The sequence below is a fragment of the Clavelina lepadiformis genome, chromosome 8 (assembly GCF_947623445.1).
Source record: "Clavelina lepadiformis chromosome 8, kaClaLepa1.1, whole genome shotgun sequence".
Lineage (NCBI taxonomy): Eukaryota > Metazoa > Chordata > Ascidiacea > Aplousobranchia > Clavelinidae > Clavelina > Clavelina lepadiformis.
The window spans coordinates 359,720-381,711 of NC_135247.1; the positions used below are offsets into that span (position 1 = coordinate 359,720).

At 41.9% G+C, this 21,992-nt stretch overlaps 5 protein-coding genes across 8 annotated transcripts in view; 3 read left to right on the forward strand and 2 right to left on the reverse strand.

Annotated features, from left to right (window-relative positions):
* LOC143469889 (box C/D snoRNA protein 1-like) lies at positions 1 to 20,446 on the forward strand. Of its 4 annotated transcripts, XM_076967769.1 has the most exons (11): positions 1 to 276; positions 345 to 410; positions 476 to 582; positions 668 to 750; positions 909 to 1,012; positions 1,179 to 1,247; positions 1,351 to 1,431; positions 1,501 to 1,569; positions 2,494 to 2,537; positions 17,749 to 17,827; positions 20,329 to 20,446. In XM_076967769.1, exons 1-10 carry the CDS (start codon positions 2 to 4, stop codon positions 17,790 to 17,792), a joined length of 942 nt encoding a protein of 313 aa, XP_076823884.1. In that variant the 5' UTR covers position 1; the 3' UTR covers positions 17,793 to 17,827; positions 20,329 to 20,446. The 4 variants fall into 4 exon arrangements, with proteins under 4 accessions (XP_076823884.1, XP_076823883.1, XP_076823885.1 ...); XM_076967768.1 differs by lacking the exon at positions 20,329 to 20,446 and having other exon boundaries at positions 17,749 to 17,930; XM_076967770.1 differs by lacking the exons at positions 17,749 to 17,827; positions 20,329 to 20,446 and adding an exon at positions 2,994 to 3,142.
* On the reverse strand, positions 5,723 to 8,690 carry LOC143469615 (CCN family member 1-like). Its single transcript, XM_076967367.1, has 3 exons — positions 8,250 to 8,690; positions 6,940 to 7,061; positions 5,723 to 6,876 (listed from the first exon to the last, which is right to left on the reverse strand). The coding sequence occupies exons 1-3, from the start codon at positions 8,574 to 8,576 to the stop codon at positions 6,657 to 6,659; spliced, it is 669 nt and encodes a 222-aa protein (XP_076823482.1). The 5' UTR covers positions 8,577 to 8,690; the 3' UTR covers positions 5,723 to 6,656.
* Positions 11,160 to 11,907, forward strand: LOC143469706 (uncharacterized). The gene is made up of 2 exons (XM_076967493.1): positions 11,160 to 11,638; positions 11,713 to 11,907. Exons 1-2 carry the CDS (start codon positions 11,175 to 11,177, stop codon positions 11,771 to 11,773), a joined length of 525 nt encoding a protein of 174 aa, XP_076823608.1. The 5' UTR covers positions 11,160 to 11,174; the 3' UTR covers positions 11,774 to 11,907.
* LOC143469705 (CCN family member 1-like) lies at positions 12,337 to 16,671 on the reverse strand. The gene is made up of 6 exons (XM_076967492.1): positions 15,975 to 16,671; positions 15,686 to 15,902; positions 14,836 to 15,315; positions 13,392 to 13,591; positions 13,013 to 13,134; positions 12,337 to 12,919 (listed from the first exon to the last, which is right to left on the reverse strand). The coding sequence occupies exons 1-6, from the start codon at positions 16,029 to 16,031 to the stop codon at positions 12,730 to 12,732; spliced, it is 1,266 nt and encodes a 421-aa protein (XP_076823607.1). The 5' UTR covers positions 16,032 to 16,671; the 3' UTR covers positions 12,337 to 12,729.
* The window catches only part of LOC143469888 (prestin-like), an 8,212-nt gene continuing 6,647 nt past the window's right edge, over positions 20,428 to 21,992 (forward strand). Inside the window, exons 1-2 of the mRNA XM_076967765.1 lie at positions 20,428 to 20,568; positions 20,655 to 20,808. Of these exons, the coding sequence (XP_076823880.1) occupies positions 20,708 to 20,808 (101 nt within the window). The 5' untranslated portion in view covers positions 20,428 to 20,568; positions 20,655 to 20,707. The remainder of the gene's footprint in view (positions 20,569 to 20,654; positions 20,809 to 21,992) is intronic.

A 21,992-nucleotide genomic window follows, 5' to 3' on the forward strand; every position in this document is an offset into this window, starting at 1 on the left:
TATGGACAAAACTTCAATTTACGAAAAGAGTTGTGGGATGAACTTGAACTTGGAGGAAACTTCAGCTGTCGTGAGAAGCCAAGCAGCACCAGACATGAAGAAAGAGTCGATCTCTGGATGTTGCGAACACCATTCCACTGTGAGTGTGGAGCCCCAGGATGAAAATGAAGATTGCTTAAAATCAATTGAAACTGAAAAGTGTCAGTTTCCTGACTCAGCCACTTCTGGAGATCGGAGTCCGATGAAAGAAAACGATGTCTCAGAGCAAACCAACATGTTAGTCTCATTGTCAAGGTTGAAGAAATATTTCAAATTGATAAAGTTATCACCTTTCCTATTCACAGGTGTTGGAGCTGCAGGAAAAATGTTGCCAAATATAAATGTCCTAAATGCTCCACTCAGACCTGCAGGTAATTTTTTGCGTTAATGAGCTCATCAATTTCCTTGTCATCATAAGACAATATACTAACTTCAGTGTTGCTTGCGTCAAACATCACAAAACTGCTATGAACTGCGATGGAATTCGATGTAAGACGTCTTTTGTCGGAAAGGAGCATTACAATGAAAACAATCTTTTAAGTGGTAAGTGCATTTTAATATTTATTAGATATCTATTTTACCTCGCAGTAGTGTTATGTTGTGTTCATAATAAGGTGTTTGTGGCCAGATTATAGGTTCTTGGAAGAAGTGAATCGTTGTGCTTGCAAAAATGATCGTGGCCCGCACCCATACAATGGAAGATCAAAGAGCGTGGGTTGAAAGTTCTTATTTCTTTTGTCTTGTTATAGTTCTAGGCTACATAGTATTTACAGTTCCGCATGCTGTAGATGCCGTGCTTGCATGAAAAATGCTATGGTGGTTGTTTCGCAAATGCAGGTTATAATTAAAGAGATTTTTGTTGAATTCAGATGAAGCTGCAAATTGGCAAAGCGGCGTCCATGAACATTTCTTTGAAACTTCTGCCACCGTCGTTCAGCATGCGAAAGCAAAACAGCACCTTTTATTGTTACCGGTGCGTGGCTGTAAATTTCACTCTGTAAATTTTTAATTAGTAAATGTAGGTGCCAGTGTTACAACCTCCACAACTTGATTTAAGTTTATTACCTGGTGTTCTTATCTAATTACTGGCAATGGCTGTGTTTCTCAGAGTGGTGCTAAACGATGCAATTTTATTTCAGGCGCAAGGGATTTCTATGGCACACAGAGTGGATATTTTTCAACTCAAACGTAACAAAATGCACAAAACGGTCGGTCTGCTGCAAATAGATGCTCAATTTTCAACCTGAGGTTTTTGTGAGAACGGGTTTGTGTTGAGTACCACCCACTAACCACTGTCCCTTCATGACACAGGTTTCCTGATGATGTCGCGTTGAACGAAGGAATAAAGAAATTCACCTCCCCACAACTGGAAGACTGTTCCTTTGATCCCAGGTTAATTTTATTTTGCTTGTTTATCTGTCAGATCTGACTTTGCTTGCTTAACACCGTCTATTTTGACAGATTAACCTCATATTCTGGAGATAGATATTTCTTCATGAAGATGGAAGGCCTCCCCGCCAACACAGAACAGTAAGTTACCACTCTTTGTTATCATCATTTTTCCATCCACACTTACCAGCCTGGCACACGTTTTCTTTTTAACCAGGTATTATAAACTTGATGGAACTAAGGGCTTTCGTCACTTACTGCCCGGTAAAACAGTTATCGAATTTCCGCGGATATTTGTTGTCCTTCCCGATGCTCGGGATAAATTTGAGAATAGCCCGGTGTCGGGCTGACGCACTTTATTTTTTCATTCAATAAAACAAATCTCTCGTTCCGTTGTGTGGCGCTGTTCAGAAGACGAGGTCGTAAAGTTCAAAGCTGAATTTCTTGCAAAGATGCCCGTTTATGAACCATCACTATGAGGCGTTGATCTCCTGCTACAGTGAGGGTTTGCGAAGTCACATTTGATGAGTTGCAATATTTTTCCATGTAAATTGCCAAAGTGAGGAGTTGAACCCCACAAAATGTTCCCCCTCGTACGCGGATGATTTGAGTGAAAGTTGATTGTGATTTGGCAAATTTGTCTGTGCTGTGAATAGAAGTTAAGCATCAGATTTACAAACAGGAGCCAGTAGTGGTCGGGCTCTGAGGCTCACATCGCTGCCGCTGTGATATCTCTGAGCAAGGTTCGGGCAAAGCTTGCTCCTGGCGAACAGTTTCAAATTCGAGAAATATGAAAAAAGTCATCAGAACTTGCGCAAATACCAGTTCGGCAACTGGGGTTCGAGCGATGACTGATGAGTGAACGCCGGCCAGAGGAGAGACGAAGCCGACAGTTGAGAATTGAGTTGACTAAGAGCCAGTGTCGGCCATCTTGCTTGCGCGCATCCATCATCGAGCCCTAACTTCCACATTTATAAAAGTTAATTTCTTGGACCTAGTTAACCACATATGCTGCGGGCTTATCGACTGACTACATATTCATTAAAGCTACATTCTTGTTTTCAGCACGCCTTGGAAGTGTAGGCCATGCCACGTGTTACAGAGTGCAGGTATGTTCACGTTTATTTTAACCAGAGACATCTAGTTAGAAATATTTGTTCAATTTCATTCTTAAGCGATTCAATGAAAATTGTATCCGCTAGGTGGTACAGCTGAGCCAACTTTTTGCTCAATTAAAACCGAAATAAAAATTTGTCTCGGCTCCATTATTGCGTAATGAATCGGCACAAATTTAAGCAATGAGTTCTAAAATTAACTTCTACCGATCCCGTCAATATTGTTGTTCATTTATGACTTCGCCGGGATCTTCTGTTGTTCTAATCGTCGCGGAATGTGGCGATGTCAGCCAATCACAACATTTGTCGCGAGGACAATTATGACAAAATAAACGCTCGTTTGTTTGCTCGAAGCCATGTAATGAATTTCTTGTAATTGTTTGGCTCGATCACAAACCGACCAGTGTTGCGACTCATTCGATGGACCGAGATTAATCTTTTATTCTTCAGTCAACGTCACAGATCAATGATTTCCACATTATGACGTAATGTACGAAGGAGCGGTGAGAAAAATTCGAAGAAGTCAAATATTCGTCCATCGTCGCTGTCTTGTCATAATATTATCTCTGTCGCTATTTTTGTCGCTTTGTTTATGATTGTCACTAGTTTTGGAATACACACAACTTATTGTGATGTCACACTCGATCATGACAAATGTATTCTATATCTGATTGGTTGCCATGGTTACGGGTTTGTTTGTGCGAGCAAGCGCCGATAAACTTTGAGGAAACATTTCACTCCGTTAATAGGGTCATGACCTTTCCACTCCCGGAAGTTTCCACGTGCGATTGCATTTATGACGTAATAATCCAAATAGGAATAGAAATTGAACAACCCGTTTGTGGGTAAAAAGTTTTCGCTGTATCCTGGCGTTGTCGTCATAATCAAGTCAAACGTCATCAATACTTTGAAGAATCCCGATGAAGCTCGCTGCCCCAATCTCCCGCCACCAACTCATTTTTGATGCTGTGTATGCTTGGGGAATCACCCACGTAGCTACTTACGTCACAATGGTACGCATTAGATAGAAAAACTTACCTTTCTTCGCGTTTTTCTAAAGAAATTGTTTCAGCTTGCGAGTTAAAATTGTTAGTCGTGAAAAAAATTTTGTTCGGTTTAGTCAAATTTTTCTTAAACTGCCTTTAGCTTTGTCCCTACCCCCTTATGACATTTTGACGTCATAAACCTCAATGGTGGACAGAATTTAATCCATCGTTCCACGATGGGCCCAACATGAATCTCGAGTGCTGTGTTGGAAGCTGACAGCGCATTTATACCGCAGCCGCCATGTTTGGTCCCCCTGCTTCCACGACCGACTCCAAATATTTTCCTATGCTGATGCAGTGCGTGCCTCACGACCTTAGTTTTGCATTATGACGTAAGAAAGATTAGATATTGAATAAAACCAGCATTTGACGATCATCTCCAATCCATTACACTTACGTCACTACAATGTTCGACAACGTAATAATAGAGAAGTTCGATTTTGAGGGTCTTCAATAATTCGAAATCAAAAATCGTCGCACAATTTTATTGACACTTTTACTCCGTTGAAAAAATTCCCAAAAAATGTGATTATTCCAAATAAGCGCAAGTTGTCTGGTCCGCTTCCTAATGTAGCATTGTTCGCTCATAATGGGCTGATTGTTATGGATTGATCTGGTTAAGCCTCTGTGTAATAAAGCGTAACGTACACAAACACTGGCCAACATGACGAAACAATAGAAGCAGCAGTTTTTATTTTCACTGAGTCTGAGCCCGTGTTTATGCTTCCCTTGCACCAAGCATTATGACGTCACAAGTTGAGTGTATAGCTCATAAAGCACGTTTTGTTGCTAATTTTTATCAAAGAATCGTTAAAGGTTGGCGAACGGTCAAATGAGAACAGATTGTTGGTATGACGTAGAATTTGGTTTGAGGAATTTTGTCTTCGGTGAAATTGGATTAATTAATATTTTCCGATCGTCGCAGCTGCTTGCATTGATGTTCGCAAGTGACGAAACAATAAGTATATTATGACACATAATAACAGCATATATGGCGTGTAGGAAAATGGTTGCTTTGGCAAATGCCTGATCCGCAAAAATTGCGAAAAGTGATTCTTGTGTTTTTAGTGGCGTTACAATTGATGTAAGGGTGGGGACGTTGGCCAGTGTTAGGTCACAATTGTTGGCCAGTCGCCAACGGTCATTAACATCTGTGTAAAGTCAATAAACTGGAATTAGCGTTGGAATGCGGAAATGACCGTTTGTGAGTCACCATCCTAGTTTGTTTATCATAAAATCATTTCTCGTATTTTTATTCGCTTCCACATTTGCCAAACTACTTTAGTCGTTCTATTTCGTCACAATGAAAGCGCCGGTGAAATAATTTGAGAGAAAAATTATCTAACAATCGTTTAAAAATCTGATTTGAATTACCAGCAGTGCTTTGATGTTAATGGTTAGACACTTTTTATGTCAACTTTGAGTCGCTTATTTGGAACAAAAATTGTCGTCTGTCGAGGAAATCTCTTTATTGTGATGAATGAAGTCTCGAGCGTCCTAACACGTCTGTCGCACCGCGATGGTTTCATTTTGAAAGTGATTTATCTTCAGACAGCTTCAAATTTTTCCACAAAACCTGTTTGTTACGCTTGAATAGGTTTTAATAACTCGTCACAGTTGAGCGATTATGGACCTCTCAGCGATATCATTGTGCACGGCTCGATCCTTCTCACAAATAATCGCGCGTTTTGCTTCGAAAGTTTATTTTTAAACAACTTAAGCGAGTTGTTAAAGTTCTTGCCTCGCGCTTTCTTCTATTTTATTGTATTCATTTCAATTTTAATCCTTGTACCGGGAATTAAGAAATATCTGAAATTGGTTGTGGCACGTCCGGTCGCGAAGTCGCATATTTCCGCAATTTTTCGCCTTGAAACTGCTGTTTGTGCTCAGCTCACAAGATCTGGTTCTGCTTCGTTTCTTTCGTCACAATTTAGTTTCTCAAACCGAGGAAATGACTCGTCACGCTCCGGTTGTTCCCGCATCGTAATTTGACTTAAAACGTCCAGGTTTGAAATAATTGTTTCGTTGAAAACGTTTTTAACCTTCCCTTCAATGTCAGGAAATCTCCCTGTAGCTTGTCCTCTACCGTCCCTTGTTCCAGTCCCTGGCTCGACCAGAGCATCACGTCGCAGACAATTTTATCATTTTATGTTCGAAAGGTGAACAAGGACGCACAAAAATACAAAATAAATAAAACAAATTAAGAACTTTCCAAACCGCTACATCTAAACTCATGTGCATATGCAGAGAGATGAAAAAATTGGAAAAATAATTGCAAGTGGCGACATAATTGTGACGTAATAATGCGCTTTTCTGTCGCTCTCGCAGACTATTAGAGATGAAATTTTTATGGGAGTGAATAATTGAGAAATCTTTCAAGGAAATATTTTATCGGGAAATTCGATGTAAATTCCTCCGCGGGTCGTTTCGTGCAATTTAAACTTTATATTTTGGTCGGAGGCCAAGCCCTTTAATGACATCACAATGATCAAGTCGAAACTTGAAATTCTTCTCATTCCAACAACTGATGAAATGTGAGCCAGCGATTTGGAGTGAATAACGACTTCATTTGGTCTCCTGATTCAATTATCTCCGAGTTGAAGGTGAGATCCCGTCATTAAAACTCTCAAGTGTCAAGGTCACGTGCCATTTCGTCATCATCTCTATGATGGGGTCGTTATGGCAACGTTAGTGTCGAGTAAATAGGTTGACCTCACTTGACCCTGCTTTTCATTGCGTAACTTTGTTGCGAAATTAAAGAAGACGACAAAATAATTTGATCTCGAGGGCGCGCGCGTTCAAACCGCAGTGATGAGTTAATTATCTTGTTGTTGCATTGTCACGTAACAATCACAGCTGCTTCTTGCAAGATTAATCTGTGGCCTGGACAGGAGGATGATTCTGTTGACTGCAAACGTCGGTGCGAATGAATGGGTGGGGCCGCCTTGGGTAGCTCGGAATGTTTTAGCGTCAGCCGATGTCTGGCTTCGTCATTTTATGAAGGTGATTGATGAGGTCACTCAAGGTCATGGTGAAGGTCACTCGAGTAAGGTTTTATGACGTCACGTTATTCGACGTTATTGTCGTTTTCGCGATATTTCCTCGCGCCATCGTCCCGGTAGGTGTCAGCATAGAGTGGAAAGGTGAAGACGCCTCGGTCACTGCGACCGGAACAGTTGCTATGACAGCGACATTTCCTGATGAACATCATCCGCTTTGAGAATCGCGTCCCATCGCGCTTCCGGAACCAGATCTTCCTCGTCTTTGTCTTACTTGGGGTGCAGCACCTAGACAAGAGGATTAAGCACTCTTCTTAATTGCAATCACCTGACAATATTTAGTTTTCTTACTTTGTGACGTCACTGCATCCTCCGCAAAACTTCATTTTGAATTTCTTTTCACTTTTTGCGCCAACATACGTCACTTCCTGTCGCTTGCTGGACTTCATATGACGTACACATCGGTGTTTCCCCTGAAACGTAAATTTCATTACAATTTTGTGACAAAATATTTTATTTTGCTTCGGTTCTAATCGCTACGTCATTCGCAGATGATCAGACTTTGGGCGGAAACCTTTTTCTGTTCAAGATCTAATTTCGACGCCGTTAATTGTGACACAATAAGCTGCACTTGTGACGCTTCAATGCTTGCCTGGAGCTCAATGCGTTGTTCTATTTCTGGCCGATTGGTCTCAAATTAACTCGTCATATTTAATTGAATTGAGTGCAATCGCGGTTTTAATCGATTCTTCGCAACAATTCTGAAATCGCGCGAAATCGTTCCCACATCTGACAACTTTGTCAAAGGCTACGTCATAACTATTCTGCAAGAATCCAAAATACCAACAAAGTTTATCTGGAAACATGTCATCATCATTATTTCGGAATAAGTTGGTTTACTCGCTATGACGTCACGTTATATGCTCGACATTGAAACAGCTCCTGCCAATCATTGACGGTTTAAGTGCAGCCCCTGCGCAAATTGTTACATAACAATGCCTGTATTGTGCTTGAACTCTTTAAATTATCGATTAACGAAATTCGATTGTTTGCTGTCGATTGTTTTTGTTCAACGCTTGTCCTACACCGTCCAATGTTTTCCTTCGATTATGATTCAACAAACAAACATTATGAGGTCACGCAAACATGACTTGTGAATAGAATTGTGACGATTTTCGCACCCGCCCGATATGACGAGGTGATTATGACCGAACAATGCTCCCTTTCATTTTATTTTGTTGACAATCAGTTTGCTGGAATGCTGATCACGTGACATGAATGTGGTGTCAATCAGTCTGTGATTGTTTGCGAAACTACTTACTTAATTATGACGCAATAACACTGTTTTGCAGCTTTGAAATGTATAAATTTGAAGACATTGCTCATTGGACAGCTCACATTTTCATCTGGCTTTTCGATTTAATATGACGTCATAATGAAAACAAACAATTAGAATAAAACCTGTTTCCTGAGAAATTTATTATTTGAAAAACTTCGGGTTCTGAATCGTGAGTCAGCGTGAGTCAGCGGGATTGAATCGAAATTTTCTTTTAATTTCCCACTTTTTCGACGACCCCGCGATTTTTCGCCGTGTTGTAGCTATTTATGACTTAGCCAGAATTCTCGAGCAAAGATGAACCAGAAGTCGAAAAAAAACTCACCGAGGTCGCTACAGCCTCGTCACAAGGCCTCACCGCGCATAACCGCGCTTCGTTCTTCAACTTGCATCGCCCCTTCGTCTTCACCCTGGTCGACACCCCCACCCCGCAAGACTTGGTGCAGGCGCTCCAACTCGACGTCTGTCGCTTGCACGGAACTTTCGCGCGGTCTGACTTCCTGCGCGACTTCGCCCAGCACGGATGTGACGTCGACATCAAAATGATAAAGACAAAAAAAGTCAATAGCAGGGAGGTCCTCCCCGGCCGCCGCCATTTCCAATTCTTTGTTCTTTTACCGCAACCTCCCACGTCATGCTCAGAGTTCTTCATTATGACGTCAAAGGAGAGTCTGCAGCTTGTATTATTATGATTATGACGTAAATAACAAAAATTATAACTTTACAAAATTCTAGAGGAGCAGAACCTGAAAGTTCACAGAGATATTAACTGCTTTGTTGAGACCAAGTCGCTCTGTGCTCATATTTGATTATGATGTCATCCTCGGTTTCACCCGCCGGTTGCCATGACACCCACTGAGTGGAAAGTCTCTTGTTGATTGAAAATAAATTTAACTTCTGCCAAAACTGCCACTGACACTAATAACTTGACACCTCGACTATACCACGGAATATGTTGCTGTCCTCTGCGGGAACTGAGCTTGTTTATTGCGGCACATATCGCATCAAACGACCGATGTCGGGTTCTGGCTAGGTGTAACCCTTCGTTCGAGAGCGAAGAAAATGGAAAAGCGGTCGTGAGTTTTTCGCTTTTGTACCTTCCAAGTGCGTGGGAGTTCATCATCTGTTTATCGACCGCACTTCCCTGGAAAAGCAGCTCACGATCGTGGCCTGGTTGCTCACGATCGTGGCCTGGCTGCGCTCTTTTAGTTCGATTCTGGCGCACTTCAACATTTTTCTGCCAAGAAAGTGAACATTTGTCACAATCGCTCTTAATCGCGGCTTAAGTCGCCCCTAATTCGATTAAAAAAACACTTTCCGGATTTAAAAAGGGAAACGGAGCATTGTTGCTTCGAATCACGTTAAATTGGCGGAAACCGATGCAATGTTGCGGGACGAGATAACAGCAAATTAGGACCTGATCTAGAAATCGCGCCAACTCGCAGTTAATTAGTCATAGATCTTGTTTACTTCAAATTCTTTACTTCTTGTCGGGCTTTTTAACGCACTTCTCGCTTTTCCCTTTTCGAAAAATCTGATCGTTGTTGGAATAATTTCCGCGATTTTTTAACCAAGCCACCGCACTTTTAAGTACCAGTAGTCGCCCATGACGTGATGGTGAGCTATTTGCATGAAATTTGGCAGAATTTGAAAATATTTGTTGCCAATTTCTGTCACGGCTGGTACCTGCCGCCACACGCCATCAATTACAAGATGTTTGTGCGGGGGAGCCGCATTCCTGGTCTGCCGACTGCTCGGATGTCGCTGATGCCCGAAACGAGATTTTTGCGCGAATAGATTATTACGACATAATAGATTGTTTGTGTCGTTACAAAAGAAAACCCACCTGTAACGATTTGTTCGAATATTTAGCTGAAACATTTCGAGTTTTCTCCAACGAGGTTGTCTTTCTACTTCTGGCGGCCGCTAACGAAACAAATATTCGAGGAATGCGGCTTCGGCGCTACATCGAGCGATTACCGAGTTGTTTGCAGAGTCAGACCAAATTGGCCCCGAACGCCAAACACAAAACGAGCTTGTTTGTTGTGAAATGCAATTTAAGCGCCCCACCACTCCATTAGCGTATCGAGGAACTGAAATTATGACATCACAGTCACAATCGAGGAGGCAATTTGCGAATTTTCTCTGATTAGTCGACGAAGCGCTTCCGAGATAACTTTCAACAAAAATAAAGAAGCGACCACGGAACGTCGACCTCATCATTATTATCACGTCATCACAGACTTTATCCAATTGCATTTGATTATGCAATGCGACGTTCATGAATGATTATTACGTCACGATGGTGTGCGGCAGTTTTTATTTCTCGCTGATTATTCTCCTGGTTTTTACCAATTCGAGTCAGAAATTGAATCGTTTCCTTGCGAAGCATCGTTTCGCAAACTTGTTTGTTCATAAGCTGGCTGCGTTTCCTTTCTTCACGCAACAATCGTGTTTTGTTACGTCGAGACCACGTCACAATTACAGTTCACGCACCATTTATAGAAGGTTGGTCGTGGATGGTTTGATTTGTTTATAAGAAAGTGTCGAGTTTGATCGCGGGCTCATCGCTCAAGCAGCGATGAATGGGCAGGGTGCTTATACTTGACCCCAACCCCGACCCCCTTATTTCAACACAATCCGTACTTTCGCGTCTGCAGCGCCTTTCAATTATGATATCACAATAGATACATTTTTACGGTTTGCGTGACTGGGTAAAATGAATCTATTTCTGGAATAATTCAATTCTAATATTCTTGAGTTTCTTGTTCGCTCGGAATAAATCGAAGCTCGCTATTTTTCAATTATCCAACCAGCCTGGCCGGTTATTTACAGACAATGCGGTGAGCCAGGACTATGCTTGCCTACATACTAACTTATTATTTTGGGATTACAGAGTAATAATAGAGCGCGTGCTGCGATCATTGCTTATTGTGATTGTTTATTTCATTTGAAAAGCTTTGGTATGTGGCCAGATGACGGAAAACACCAGTTGACAATTTTGTTCCAAAAATCCTGCTCCACAGCGTCAAGTAGCGGATTAATTTTGTCGTCAATAAACTTGACCAGACGCATTAAAATGCGACTAAAATGCTTCATTTCCCTCGCTCATTATGTTGTTTATTTGTGAACCCTGGGATTCAGTCAACAGGAATTAATTCTGATAATGTGATTGTAATTCAACAGAAAATCATTTGTTGATTAACTTTGCTCTAGTTATTACGATATAGTCACGTTTATAACGTCATAAATGCTAAAAGTTTACGGGGAATTACTCAGTGAAATCTGCTTCGTCTCAAGTGAAATTGTGAGCAATGAAATAGTTCCAGGAGCGAGCATGATGGGAGACGCTCTCACGTGCTGCCGCGTCGCAAGGGACCCCTCCGGTGATAGTGACGTCAGACAGGTAGCAGAAAAGGAAGTTGAACTTTTGGTTATTAAGGAGCATCCGCAAAGAGTGAGGCGGCGATCATCCGTGGCTCCGTCCACCGCACCGATCAGGGAAGATAAGGTTCTGGAGGAGTTGTGCCAGTCATCAAACATCGAACCCGAGGTACCGGCCAACGAGATGAAGTCGAAAGATGTCAAGAAGTTGGTCAAGAGGATCTCACTCTCGGGGAAGTTCGCTTCCATCGGCCGGGAAGTGGTTCTAGAGCGGATGCAAGACTCCGACTCGATTGAGTCCACATCGACCTCAACTCTCAAGAGGAACAGGTAGATACGTCATACACTATCACGTCTGGTGCAGTCGCGCGAGTTGTCAGCCCGACTTCTTGTCTTTTCTGCAGCGCTCTACTTCCGGACGACGAATCATTAGATAAAATTCTCCGCTCATTGGAAAACCTCTAGTCTCATCCAATTTACTGTGAACCTGGTTCGATCTATGCTACGTCCAATGTTTGTAGAAATTCGAGAAATTGAAATTCTTTTTCTCCACAATGAGCATTTTTATTGAAAATGAAACAATTTCCGGCTCCCGTTTATATATATCTATGACGTAATAGTTACAGTTGCGCGCTTCGAACATAAAGTTTAGGTTTACCTGAACTATTCCGTGTTAACGATTGATGATGTATGTGGGTTTCAATTAGCCATGTCAGAAGGTATGACGAAATAATGTAAAGCCAGAAGCTTGGAACAGAGGCTTGTTGTTAAAAGGTCACGCTTCATTGGTTCAGCTGTCATTGGTCGAGCATGCAGCGACGCGAGAAGTTCTGGAAGCTCATTGTTCGCTTTGTCTTTGGAGTTTCTAATTAAGGGATAATCTTGACAAGCGGATGCCGCCCTGACAGCTTCTGGCACATCCGAGCACTCGTTTCAACTGGACGGCGCGTTGTCGTCGTTGTCGGGCTCGCTTTGAAAAACTCGTTTGTTCTGGGAATCACGTGACCGAGAAAGCGATTTTTACGCGCGATATTTTATTCCTTAAATAAGTTCGACGTCACAATCAAGTGTGAAACTTCATCAACGACGTCATAGGTAATTACTCCACTGACAATCGGTTTGCGTTTTGTACAACTTTACATAGACATCACATAAATACGAATAAGAACTTTTGTGGCTTGCTAATGGGGAAGCCCCACGAGAAAACTCATTAGAGTCAATTACGTTCGAATGAATCTTAAAAGTGAAATGTGAAAACAATTTAAAATAATTTTTTCGTGTGACGTCATTATGCTTGCAGCTGAACGTCATCAGTCGTTGCCACGACGATTCCATTTTCGTTTATGACGTATTCTCCTTCTGATGATACTTCCGGCCGCTGCCAACTTTTTTATTTTTATAAGCTGCCTCTGATTGGCTAGTTACCGGTCACGTGCTACATGCATGTCATCAAACAAGGAATATCGAACAACCGTTGGCGTTGGCGTCGGTGCCACGCAGTTCTTGTGGCAGTGGCAGCTGCGGATGACCATGATTTTCTTGGAGAAGATTGCGCCATCCTCACATCGAAATCTTATGTGAGCGGTGCGCGTCGTCTTTGGAGTGCAACATCTGTATAAGATAATGCCGCTTGGTTACATCATTAGTATGACGTCAAAGGAAATAGCTTTATGTCATAAATGCATTAGTTTATTGTTCGCTCACCTTCCGTCTCCATGGCAACTTCCACAGAATCTTGGTCTTATCTTTTTTAAGCTCATGCACCCGGCATACTTAACGCTCATCCGTTTCTTTGCCCGCTTCTGACGTAAGCAATGACGTCCTTTCTGTAAAATGAGATGTTGATTGTTGGGTTAAGCAGCGAGTGAGGTTGAAATGATATCCTTAATGTCCAACCCCGCACACCACTGAGGAGATGTGCAGATGATAACTAGCGCCTTGTGCCCGCAATTTTTTCTCGATCGGTCGCGTGTCGACCAACTGTGACGTCATTCGCGGATTAGTATGTTGAAGGTCACGTTCATCGTGTTAAGGTCAAGTTTCTCGGAAAGTTCAAGTTGCGCTCTAGCGTTTTACCACTCACCTTGGGCAGGTAGCGAAGGTCGTTGCAGGGTTTGAACTCGCATAACCTCGTCTCCCTGGCGAGTTCGCATCTTCCGTTGTTGTTGCTGACCCTGGCCGACACCCCCAGCCCACAGTTCTTCGAACAGGGACTCCATTGTGACGACTTCGCTTGGCAGTTTCTCCGTCTCTCTAGCGCCACTTTTGCTGCGTGGCGGTGAACTGAAATACATGTCGCCAGGTCACGTGATGTTTAAATGAACTCATTTAACCAGGCTTAATGTGCCATTTGTTACGTCACGCCTCGGTTGTTTGCAAACAAAAGGGTAATTGCTTTTTAAAGTGCCGGTTTGTTGTCGGCGGTTGTAATTCAATTTAATTTCGAAATTCGAGCGTCATTTTCAGCTGATCTGCAATTTCTTGTCCTCATTCTAAATCACCTTTTCCCCTGTCACGTGACTGTCTGTAACAGGCGGCGAAAGATCGAAATTCGCGGAAGAAATCGCGAAAATATTTCATCTGCACCGACCCGCGCCACCCTGCGAGGTGGACAAATGGTCACAACATTCTATAATTATTAATTTCATATATTCATTCGAAATTTGTCTCGCGATGCGGTTGCCAAGATTCCTCTGGAACGTCGACAGATCGCGATTAAACGCGACGCAATTCATCTCATAATCATCTACTCTAGCGGATCGACGCGAAATATTCAACTTTTAAGTTTCCTGACTCCCCGATAATTATCTACGATAATTGCGGGGTCACCAGGTGATAAGTCCTGCCGATATTTTACTTTTTCAACAAAAATAGCAACAAGGTGGTAATAAAATAATAAATCCTCGATGTTGTAACGACGCGGTGTACGTTTTGACGCTATGAATTCGTATCGAGCATCGAGCGCGGGATTGTTCTGTGTGTTTTGGTTTTCTGCATTTCTGTTGCAACGTACCGAGTCATTTTGATCGACGAGTTAAATTATTTCTTCGGACCATATGACCCACTTAACCCCGCGCGGTTTCGATGTTATCGCCGAGCTTCTTTCATTTGGAGAAGTATCTACTCTACACGCTCATTTTTAGGCTCAACATAAAATCAACACAACAGAAGATTCTTTCTACGTGGAACGAGGAACCATTTCTCGCGCAAAACTCGCGCATTCCCTCTGTGCATAGATTTAAACGCGATGTCCGCGCAATTACGAGATTTGTTCAAAACAATCTATACTGTCGTTCTATTGGCTGAGCTGAACTTATTTTATCAACCGCACAGGAGGCTTCGTCTTCATGAACTTTCGTGGAAATCAAAATGTTTTTGAGAAAATTACGAAACTCGGAAAAGAACTTTTGCTAAAAAATTTTCGCCCAAATCCAAATCCAAATTGCTACAAGCTCCAATCACGAGCTTCTTATGAAACTAAACGAGCACGCTATGATTATGACGCAACAATGTAAACGAGAACTCACCAAAGATATCGCCGGGGAGAAGGTTGTTTTGGTGCCAACTCTCTTCCAAGTTCAGCTCAGGGTTAAAGTTCATGGTCTGTGTCATTTGATAGCCGAGAAGGTCGTCCGCATTTTCGCCGACGTCATCCTCGTAGATGACCCCGTCCCTGACCCCGTTGCCTACTTCCGGCAACAGATTTTCAGACGGGGCATCCCCTGATTTGACATCAACGTACTCATCCCAAAAGTTATTCAGCGAAAGTATGGTGATATCACCCGATGACGTGTCGCACGCCCATTGGTCGCAGCATTGTCCGGTTACAGGTTGTAATCTTGCGTTGGGGCAGCGATCCGGCCTGGGGAGTTGGGTTTCGTGGGGGCACAGGGGGACGCACCCTATGGCCCCATCCATGCACCAACATCTGGTCTTGCACGACGGTTCGAACATTGAACCGCTTGAAATACGAACGTTGCCATGCCAACATGGTCTTCCGGTGCGCGCTGCAGAGAGAAAAACAACATTATAATGTTACATTGGGCAAAAGTTTTTGTATATATTGAAGGCCTTGACAGCTTTACTTAAATGACGTGATATTTTTTTGATGTCATCAGTTGCGCAATCCATCGTCACAATGATATAATGGACGTGTCAATGTTTTATTGGGTACCAGGTACATCCATTGCTTATCTCTGGACATCGACCAATTCTCACGTCTTGCGCCTAATTTGAGAGTCAGTTACCTGGTGCGGATGCGTTTTTCGTCAGGAAGTTTGTTGCTACTGTGACGTCACCACTAGTCATCACTTATACATTATTTAATCACTTTAGTCGAAAGGGGTGCTATTTTATGACATCACAAGATCCACTCACCTCTACAAATTCCGATGTCGCCGCTTCTGGACGCGGAATGGTCGCAGAATAAGTTCCTGTGTACGTCACATATTGCGTCATCGCCGTTGCACTGTTGGGCGAGTTGTTTGGCGCAGACCTTGCAGCAGTTGCAGCCGTCCATGACTAGGCTGACCCCGGCTGGACAACTGCTCGGTTCCTCCCTGCAATCGCACTGGTACGGACACAGCGAGATCGCCTGAAAGTGACGTCATATTTTATCACAAACACGCTGCAGTGTGTTTTCAAGTCATCGTTACGTGCTACTTACGTGATGAAATAAACAAAGAAACAAACAGAATGAGACGATATTGATTCTTGCTGCCATCTTGTGTGCGGTTTCTTTAACTGCACAGCTTTATTACGTAATAATCAGCACCTAAAACAGTCTGTTCTGCAAAACTGACTGGAATGAGTTCTAGAATTCAAACGAAAGCCGCCTGCAATTGCATTATGCATTATGATGTCACGATCATTATTATTTTGTCACATACCGAGACACATCAAAGCATTTGAAAAACCGATCCTGCAGAGCGCTAGTAGGTAGAACCCGATGTTTTTAAAGTGGCCGCGTATAATGGTTTCCTTCCATAAATAATCCGCGTTAATCGCGATCAACCCGCCGCCATCTGTGGAAGCGGTCGCCTTCTAACTGACTACGACGTTTATTTTGCCTTTCGACGTCGCTTCAGCCAAATTACCACTTTTGGATAAAAAAGTTTGTCCAAGGTGAGAATTCTGAAATATCCTCGCTTTATAGAATGCGCTCATTTTAACTCTCGACGAAAAGTCGCGAAAAACGCCGCTTATTTTGCAGCCAAACTACTAATTTTTTTCCAGACGTCGCCTCGGTTTTTACTGCAAAGATCTAAAATAAGAAGATTGCTTCTTAACTGCGATTACGTCATAATCTACCTTCCTAAATCTCGCAAATTTCCAACGACCTTCTGTTTCCAGCACCACCGCCATCTTTCAATTTTGAGTAAAAATTTCTCTCAAACTTTCAAGTGATTTCATGACAAGCTACTTGTAGTTCAACTTCCTTAAATGACCTCATAATCGATCCAAAACCTTTATTATGACATCAAGTATAATGGAGCATAATTGGAGGGAAATAGCTTACGTTAATTATATGACGTCATTGAACGCTGCTGAGATAATCCACAAAGCTCGTTTGTTCTCACTACAATGACATCACCCTCTACATTTCTTACGTCACAATTTTCGATTCTTCGACCAATGACATTCTTTTCCTCATCACAGTTCTAATTTGAATTTTCATCAATCACGATTACAACCTGTAGCCTCTGTCCTGTCGCGACCTGACCTGCCGTAGATGCTTTTGCCCAGTGTTGCGTCACTTTTACGTCACACAAGAATATGAGTGCTAAACGCGGTCGAGAGCCGCAAGTGGCACGTCTATGCAAATGCGTTTGCTAAGAGCTCTGCAAGAAAAAACTCAAAGTTTTCTCAAAAGAACAACGCGAACGAACGGACAACGCGAAAATCTTTTATAAATTCCAGATTTACGGCTTCGTAGGAACCTTGTTTTGAAAGATGTGTAACAAGAATTCACAAACACTTGTTGGTTCCAACCCCCTTGCACCATTGTCACCGAGTATGTGACGTAATAAAGCATTATGGGTTAATCTCAAATCTCCAGAAATATTTTCTGTGCCAACGCCTACATGTCACGTGGTTTTAGCTGCTCTGTCGAAGGCAGCTCACTGGTCAACCTTCCTATGACGTAGACAACTTCTACCCAAGTATAATCTTCCAGTCTGATGGTCGCTTTTAAAAAGCCCTATAGCCCCCTTTTTTACTTTGGAAACCGCTTTGTGACGTCGCATTGGATCTTCTACGTCGAAATTTTCCATCAATCATCGGCAAAAATGTGTTTTTGCACTTTTCGAGTTTTTTCTGCTTTCATTCGAATGTGACATCACAACCTGATTCGAGATTGTTTTTCTTAGTTGATCAGGAAACAATTTCAATGCTCTGTATCGAACATAAAACCATTGTGACATCGATAATGTATTTTGCAGATATTCGATTAAGATGTCAATGGATTTCTGCCAGCTATTGTTAATGACGTCATTGTAGAGCTGGAGTTTGTCAAACAAGGTAAATGGTAATATTATTTTGTGACGTTACAACTAGAATATTTGGTGGTCAGTGACGCGATTGGTTAAGAGTCTTCTCAGCTGATATTTTATGACGTCATAAATACAATGAATGCGTTTACCAAAACTAGGAAGTCATTCTTCTTCCAAACAAGGCTATCGCCTATCTTGGTGGTTTTTTTGCAAATTATTTTTTGACAAATTTTTAAAGCGTCGCTTCACTATTATTTTTCCAAACATGGAATTTTGACGCACATTTGACCGATTTAAACCCATAAAATATTTTAACGACGCTCTCTTGTAGAATCATTAAATAAATTTGCAATTTTTATCGTCTTCATACGTCACAAAAGTAACGATTTTGAAATACGGTCGTTTTTTCGTCAAACTGGTTTAGAATTACGTCCAAGTTTAAAAATAGATCCGGAAATATTTTGAAAGAATTCAAGAAATTTTGATGAAATTTGGGGAATTATAACAAAGAGAAATCTTTGTTCATCGTTTATTGCGTCATAAAACATTTCGCATGTTCGATGCAGGGTCAAATGTACGAGTCCGAAGTGCAAGTCAAAGTCGGGCATCAGGTTTCATGTTTGCTTCAGAAATCCTCCTCAATCGCGATTATATTCGCGGTATCACCCCCTTTGCGCTTAATAAGGTCTCGTGTTACCCCCCCACCCACACGCATGGTTTTCGTCCTGCGCGAATCGTCGTCAATCGCGGCCATATTTAGTTGTGCGCGATCGTGCCCCTCCCCCAATGCCGGGTCTGCTTGGCACATCGAAGATCGCGTCGATGATTAAGCTCTTTATCGCGGAATTTTCGGAATCTCAATTCGAATAATTTCAGGCAATTTCTTTTTGTGGTCGTCGCCATGAAATCTTCATCGTAATTTCTCGACGAAATGAGCTCATCAATGGCGACGTAAAGAATTCGTCGATTTGCTTCCATCCATTAAAGTCCATTTTTGTCACGAGATTCAATGATTTTGCCGCGATTTTTCGCATCGATTAATAACCGTTGCTTGATTGACGTTAATGACGTCAGATAATGCTTTCCCTCGTGACATTTGCAACAGAATTACGTCATAGTTTGATCCATCGCAGCATCCCCCCACTTAATTTCGCTTTTAAGCCTATGCAAATCCTATGACGTCATAAATTTGGCGTTGGGTGGTTGGATTTATTTTCTTGGGTTTATACGACGAAGAACATTTAATGCGCTTCCTCATTTTATTGCGTCATAAATACTAACGACGTCAAGTGAATCTGTTCCGTCTCATCGATCGTCATTAAATGACTCGGCTCTGGTTGGTCAAGATCAAACAGTCAATGACCGCAAACCACTAAAGTTCGTTGACCTCTAATTACATGACTCGTTGGGAAATTTGATCGCGGAATAATTTTGATATGTTCCGAAGATCTCGTCTGAAACACTCCTGTCATCTCCATCTACTTTGGTCGCTTATTCTTAAACATTCTAGAAGCTTCTCTGCCGCATCCAAAAAATTTCTTGCTTCTGCCAGCAGTCACGTGATATCGAGCGCCTTCTAAAAGCGCTTCATTGTTTCTCGCGGCAATTATCGAGCTGACGACACTGCAGCAGAAGCTGATTTATTGCGCGTTCTCAGCGATTGAAACTTTGGCAACCTCGAATGCAGACGCCTCGGCGCGAAGACTCCTTGGTACGAACTCTGTAGCGGTTGCGCTCGAAATAGATTGGCTGCTCGCCAGAATTTATCTTTTTAGGATCTGACGTAGATAATGTGGATTCTGTGCGCATTGTTACGTCATCCTCCTAGCATGGTTAATTTTTAACCGTAACAATTGACAAAATTGTCATTTGTCTGCAGTGAATTAGCTCGATATTGTCGTCTAGCGGAAGAAATTTTCTCTCTTCAAAATCAAAATATAATAAACTGCACAGCAATTATTTTCCCCTTCGCTTTCAATTTAAGTTCAAAGGAAAACGTCATCATTGAACACCGCGCTTACTTATGACGTCATATTATTGCGTGTTTCTTTTATTTTAATTTCTTGGCGATCACGTGAGCCGTCATGGATCAGTTGGCACTACTGTTGCTTTTTTGTGATTAGTTGAAATTGGCTAGTTATGGTTCATCAATAAATTGGATGAGGGTAAGGGACACTGCGTATGCAACAACTTGTGAAGTAATGCCAATTTGTGAAAGGAGTAAGCTATATTGACATATCGTAGAGTGCGTCGGCCTCCACCCCTTACTGCTGTTCTCAACAGTGATTAAGCCATCCTACGCGCCTTACAGTGACGTCACTGCGCAAATACAGTGACGTCACTGCGCAAGTACAGCGCGTTGTATAATCACGTGATAAACATGATCTAATGATTCCTGAAAATTCTTTCAACCAATCAAAATGAATTGAATCCAACTTCTTTGAATAGCATCGGTGCATGACGTCATGAGCATCGGTGCATGACCAGCTCTGCTCTGGTCGTTTGAGTCTGTTTCATGATTAATTCTAGAATCTTGTCATAACAATGCGCGCAATGCTGAGAGATAAAGCGAACGGCCGGATATCGTTCTATGACGTCAAAAACACGTGATTCACTTGTATGTCTTCGCTCGGTTGTTCGAGATTTGCTTGTCTGTTGGTTTCATATCAGCTTTGTTGGTCAATCAGGCTTTTTATGGATCAGAAACTGTGCAGGTTAGAACTGACTGGTACCTGGTTTGGTCTTGGATCAAATGCAACTGAGGTTGAGGTGAGATAGCGACGTCATAAAGCGACTTCGGCACATTCAGCCTCATCTGGTCCTGGATTTTCTTCACAATCTTCTCTAATTTTCAGCAACAACCATCGCCATAATACGTCAGGCCCGCTGATGCGCCGCTGCGTGGACAATGTTTTATGAAGATTTTAACCAGCAGGAAGCGCTCTTACCGATTTTTGATGATGACGTTGAGTTGATAGACTTAGCCGGTCATGATGATGTCACATCCAGGTGAGATGAATCTGCAGTTTTGTTAAATTAGTTCGGGGTAATTTGTGCAGCGTATTCTTCTTAAATGGCTATACTTGGATTTTTTAAATCGGAGATTCTTGGTTGCTGTTTTTATAATATAATCATTGGTTATTATTTACACTCATTTATAAAAAAATTGGGTAAGACAAGAGGTGGGAAGTCGAACCTTTTGAAGTAACGTCGGTACCGGTACGTGGCAAAAAAATACACCAACGGCTCCGGTATTTGGTGCTATTCTAAGCAACAGCGAAAAAGTTGGCATCAAAGTTTCCTTAAAATTTAACTTTTAAAACCTTGAAATAATCACTTTAAAAGTACTGGACCGAGAAAAACTTTGTTGAAAAGAGTGATTTGGTGTTATAGTGCCGCGGTACTGCCCACCTTCGGGTAAGACCATCGCCATTGCCACGCACATAATGCACTGGTTGTCAAACATAGTAAGTTGCTTGTCGTTCTGGTCGTCAAGCATTGAGAAGAATATCCTATGGCTTAATATATTATAGGCCTTTAGGCGTAGACCACTTCAAGAAAAATCAAATAGCGATGCTGTTGTTGTTGTTGTTGTTTAATCAAGTTGTGAAAGTGGGTTATTGGCAATTTCAAGATAGTTATAGAGAGGAAATATGTAACAAAACTCATTATGACGTGAGTGCGATTTCTATCCCAACGCAATACAAGGTTTAGCGTTACAAAATTGTACGTCATAAATCGCCAACCATTTTGCCTGTGTGGTTTTACCAAAGCGACCAAGTTTTGATCGGGTTATACCAGATCTAACATATCAAAACATCCTCGCTTAATCTTAACATATTATAAAGGCAAGGTAGGTGTGTCGCCAAATTTGTGAAATTACTTCAAGAAACATTTCATTAAAACATCTTTCAACACATACGTTGTCATATTAAAATATGTCATGCCATTTTTTTTAGCAAGTTCATGACAGGAAAGATAAACACTGCGGTAGATTAAGACACCAAGTGTCACCATATTGCAGCATCCGTCGCGTAAATTACAAACCGAGCCGACCGATTTGAGAAATGAGAATTAGTTTTGATTCGACGCGTTTTCAAGCGTAAAGCGCGAAGATTTTGGATGAAAATCCTCCTCCCAACGCAATCCTAAGCACGCCGCCTTGTGTAAGGTATGCTTATAAACTTTACCGA

What these genes read in the sequence shown, in the direction of transcription:
- LOC143469889 (XM_076967767.1), top strand. Translation starts at nt 2, where the DNA reads ATGGACAAAACTTCAATTTACGAAAAGAGTTGTGGGATGAACTTGAAC. An exon ending in TGAAAACAATCTTTTAAGTG is followed by an intron (nt 583 to 667) that starts GTAAGTGCATTT and finishes GTTTGTGGCCAG; the next exon opens with ATTATAGGTTCTTGGAAGAA. An exon ending in GACTGTTCCTTTGATCCCAG is followed by an intron (nt 1,432 to 1,500) that starts GTTAATTTTATT and finishes CTATTTTGACAG; the next exon opens with ATTAACCTCATATTCTGGAG.
- LOC143469615 (XM_076967367.1), bottom strand. Translation starts at nt 8,576, where the DNA reads ATGAAGAACTCTGAGCATGACGTGGGAGGTTGCGGTAAAAGAACAAAG. An exon ending in ACGAGGCTGTAGCGACCTCG is followed by an intron (nt 7,062 to 8,249) that starts GTGAGTTTTTTT and finishes TTTACGTTTCAG; the next exon opens with GGGAAACACCGATGTGTACG. An exon ending in GGATGCAGTGACGTCACAAA is followed by an intron (nt 6,877 to 6,939) that starts GTAAGAAAACTA and finishes CCTCTTGTCTAG; the next exon opens with GTGCTGCACCCCAAGTAAGA.
- LOC143469706 (XM_076967493.1), top strand. Translation starts at nt 11,175, where the DNA reads ATGCTAAAAGTTTACGGGGAATTACTCAGTGAAATCTGCTTCGTCTCA. An exon ending in TCAACTCTCAAGAGGAACAG is followed by an intron (nt 11,639 to 11,712) that starts GTAGATACGTCA and finishes TCTTTTCTGCAG; the next exon opens with CGCTCTACTTCCGGACGACG.
- LOC143469705 (XM_076967492.1), bottom strand. Translation starts at nt 16,031, where the DNA reads ATGGCAGCAAGAATCAATATCGTCTCATTCTGTTTGTTTCTTTGTTTA. An exon ending in TTCTTTGTTTATTTCATCAC is followed by an intron (nt 15,903 to 15,974) that starts GTAAGTAGCACG and finishes CGTCACTTTCAG; the next exon opens with GCGATCTCGCTGTGTCCGTA. An exon ending in TCTCCCCGGCGATATCTTTG is followed by an intron (nt 13,592 to 14,835) that starts GTGAGTTCTCGT and finishes CATGTATTTCAG; the next exon opens with TTCACCGCCACGCAGCAAAA.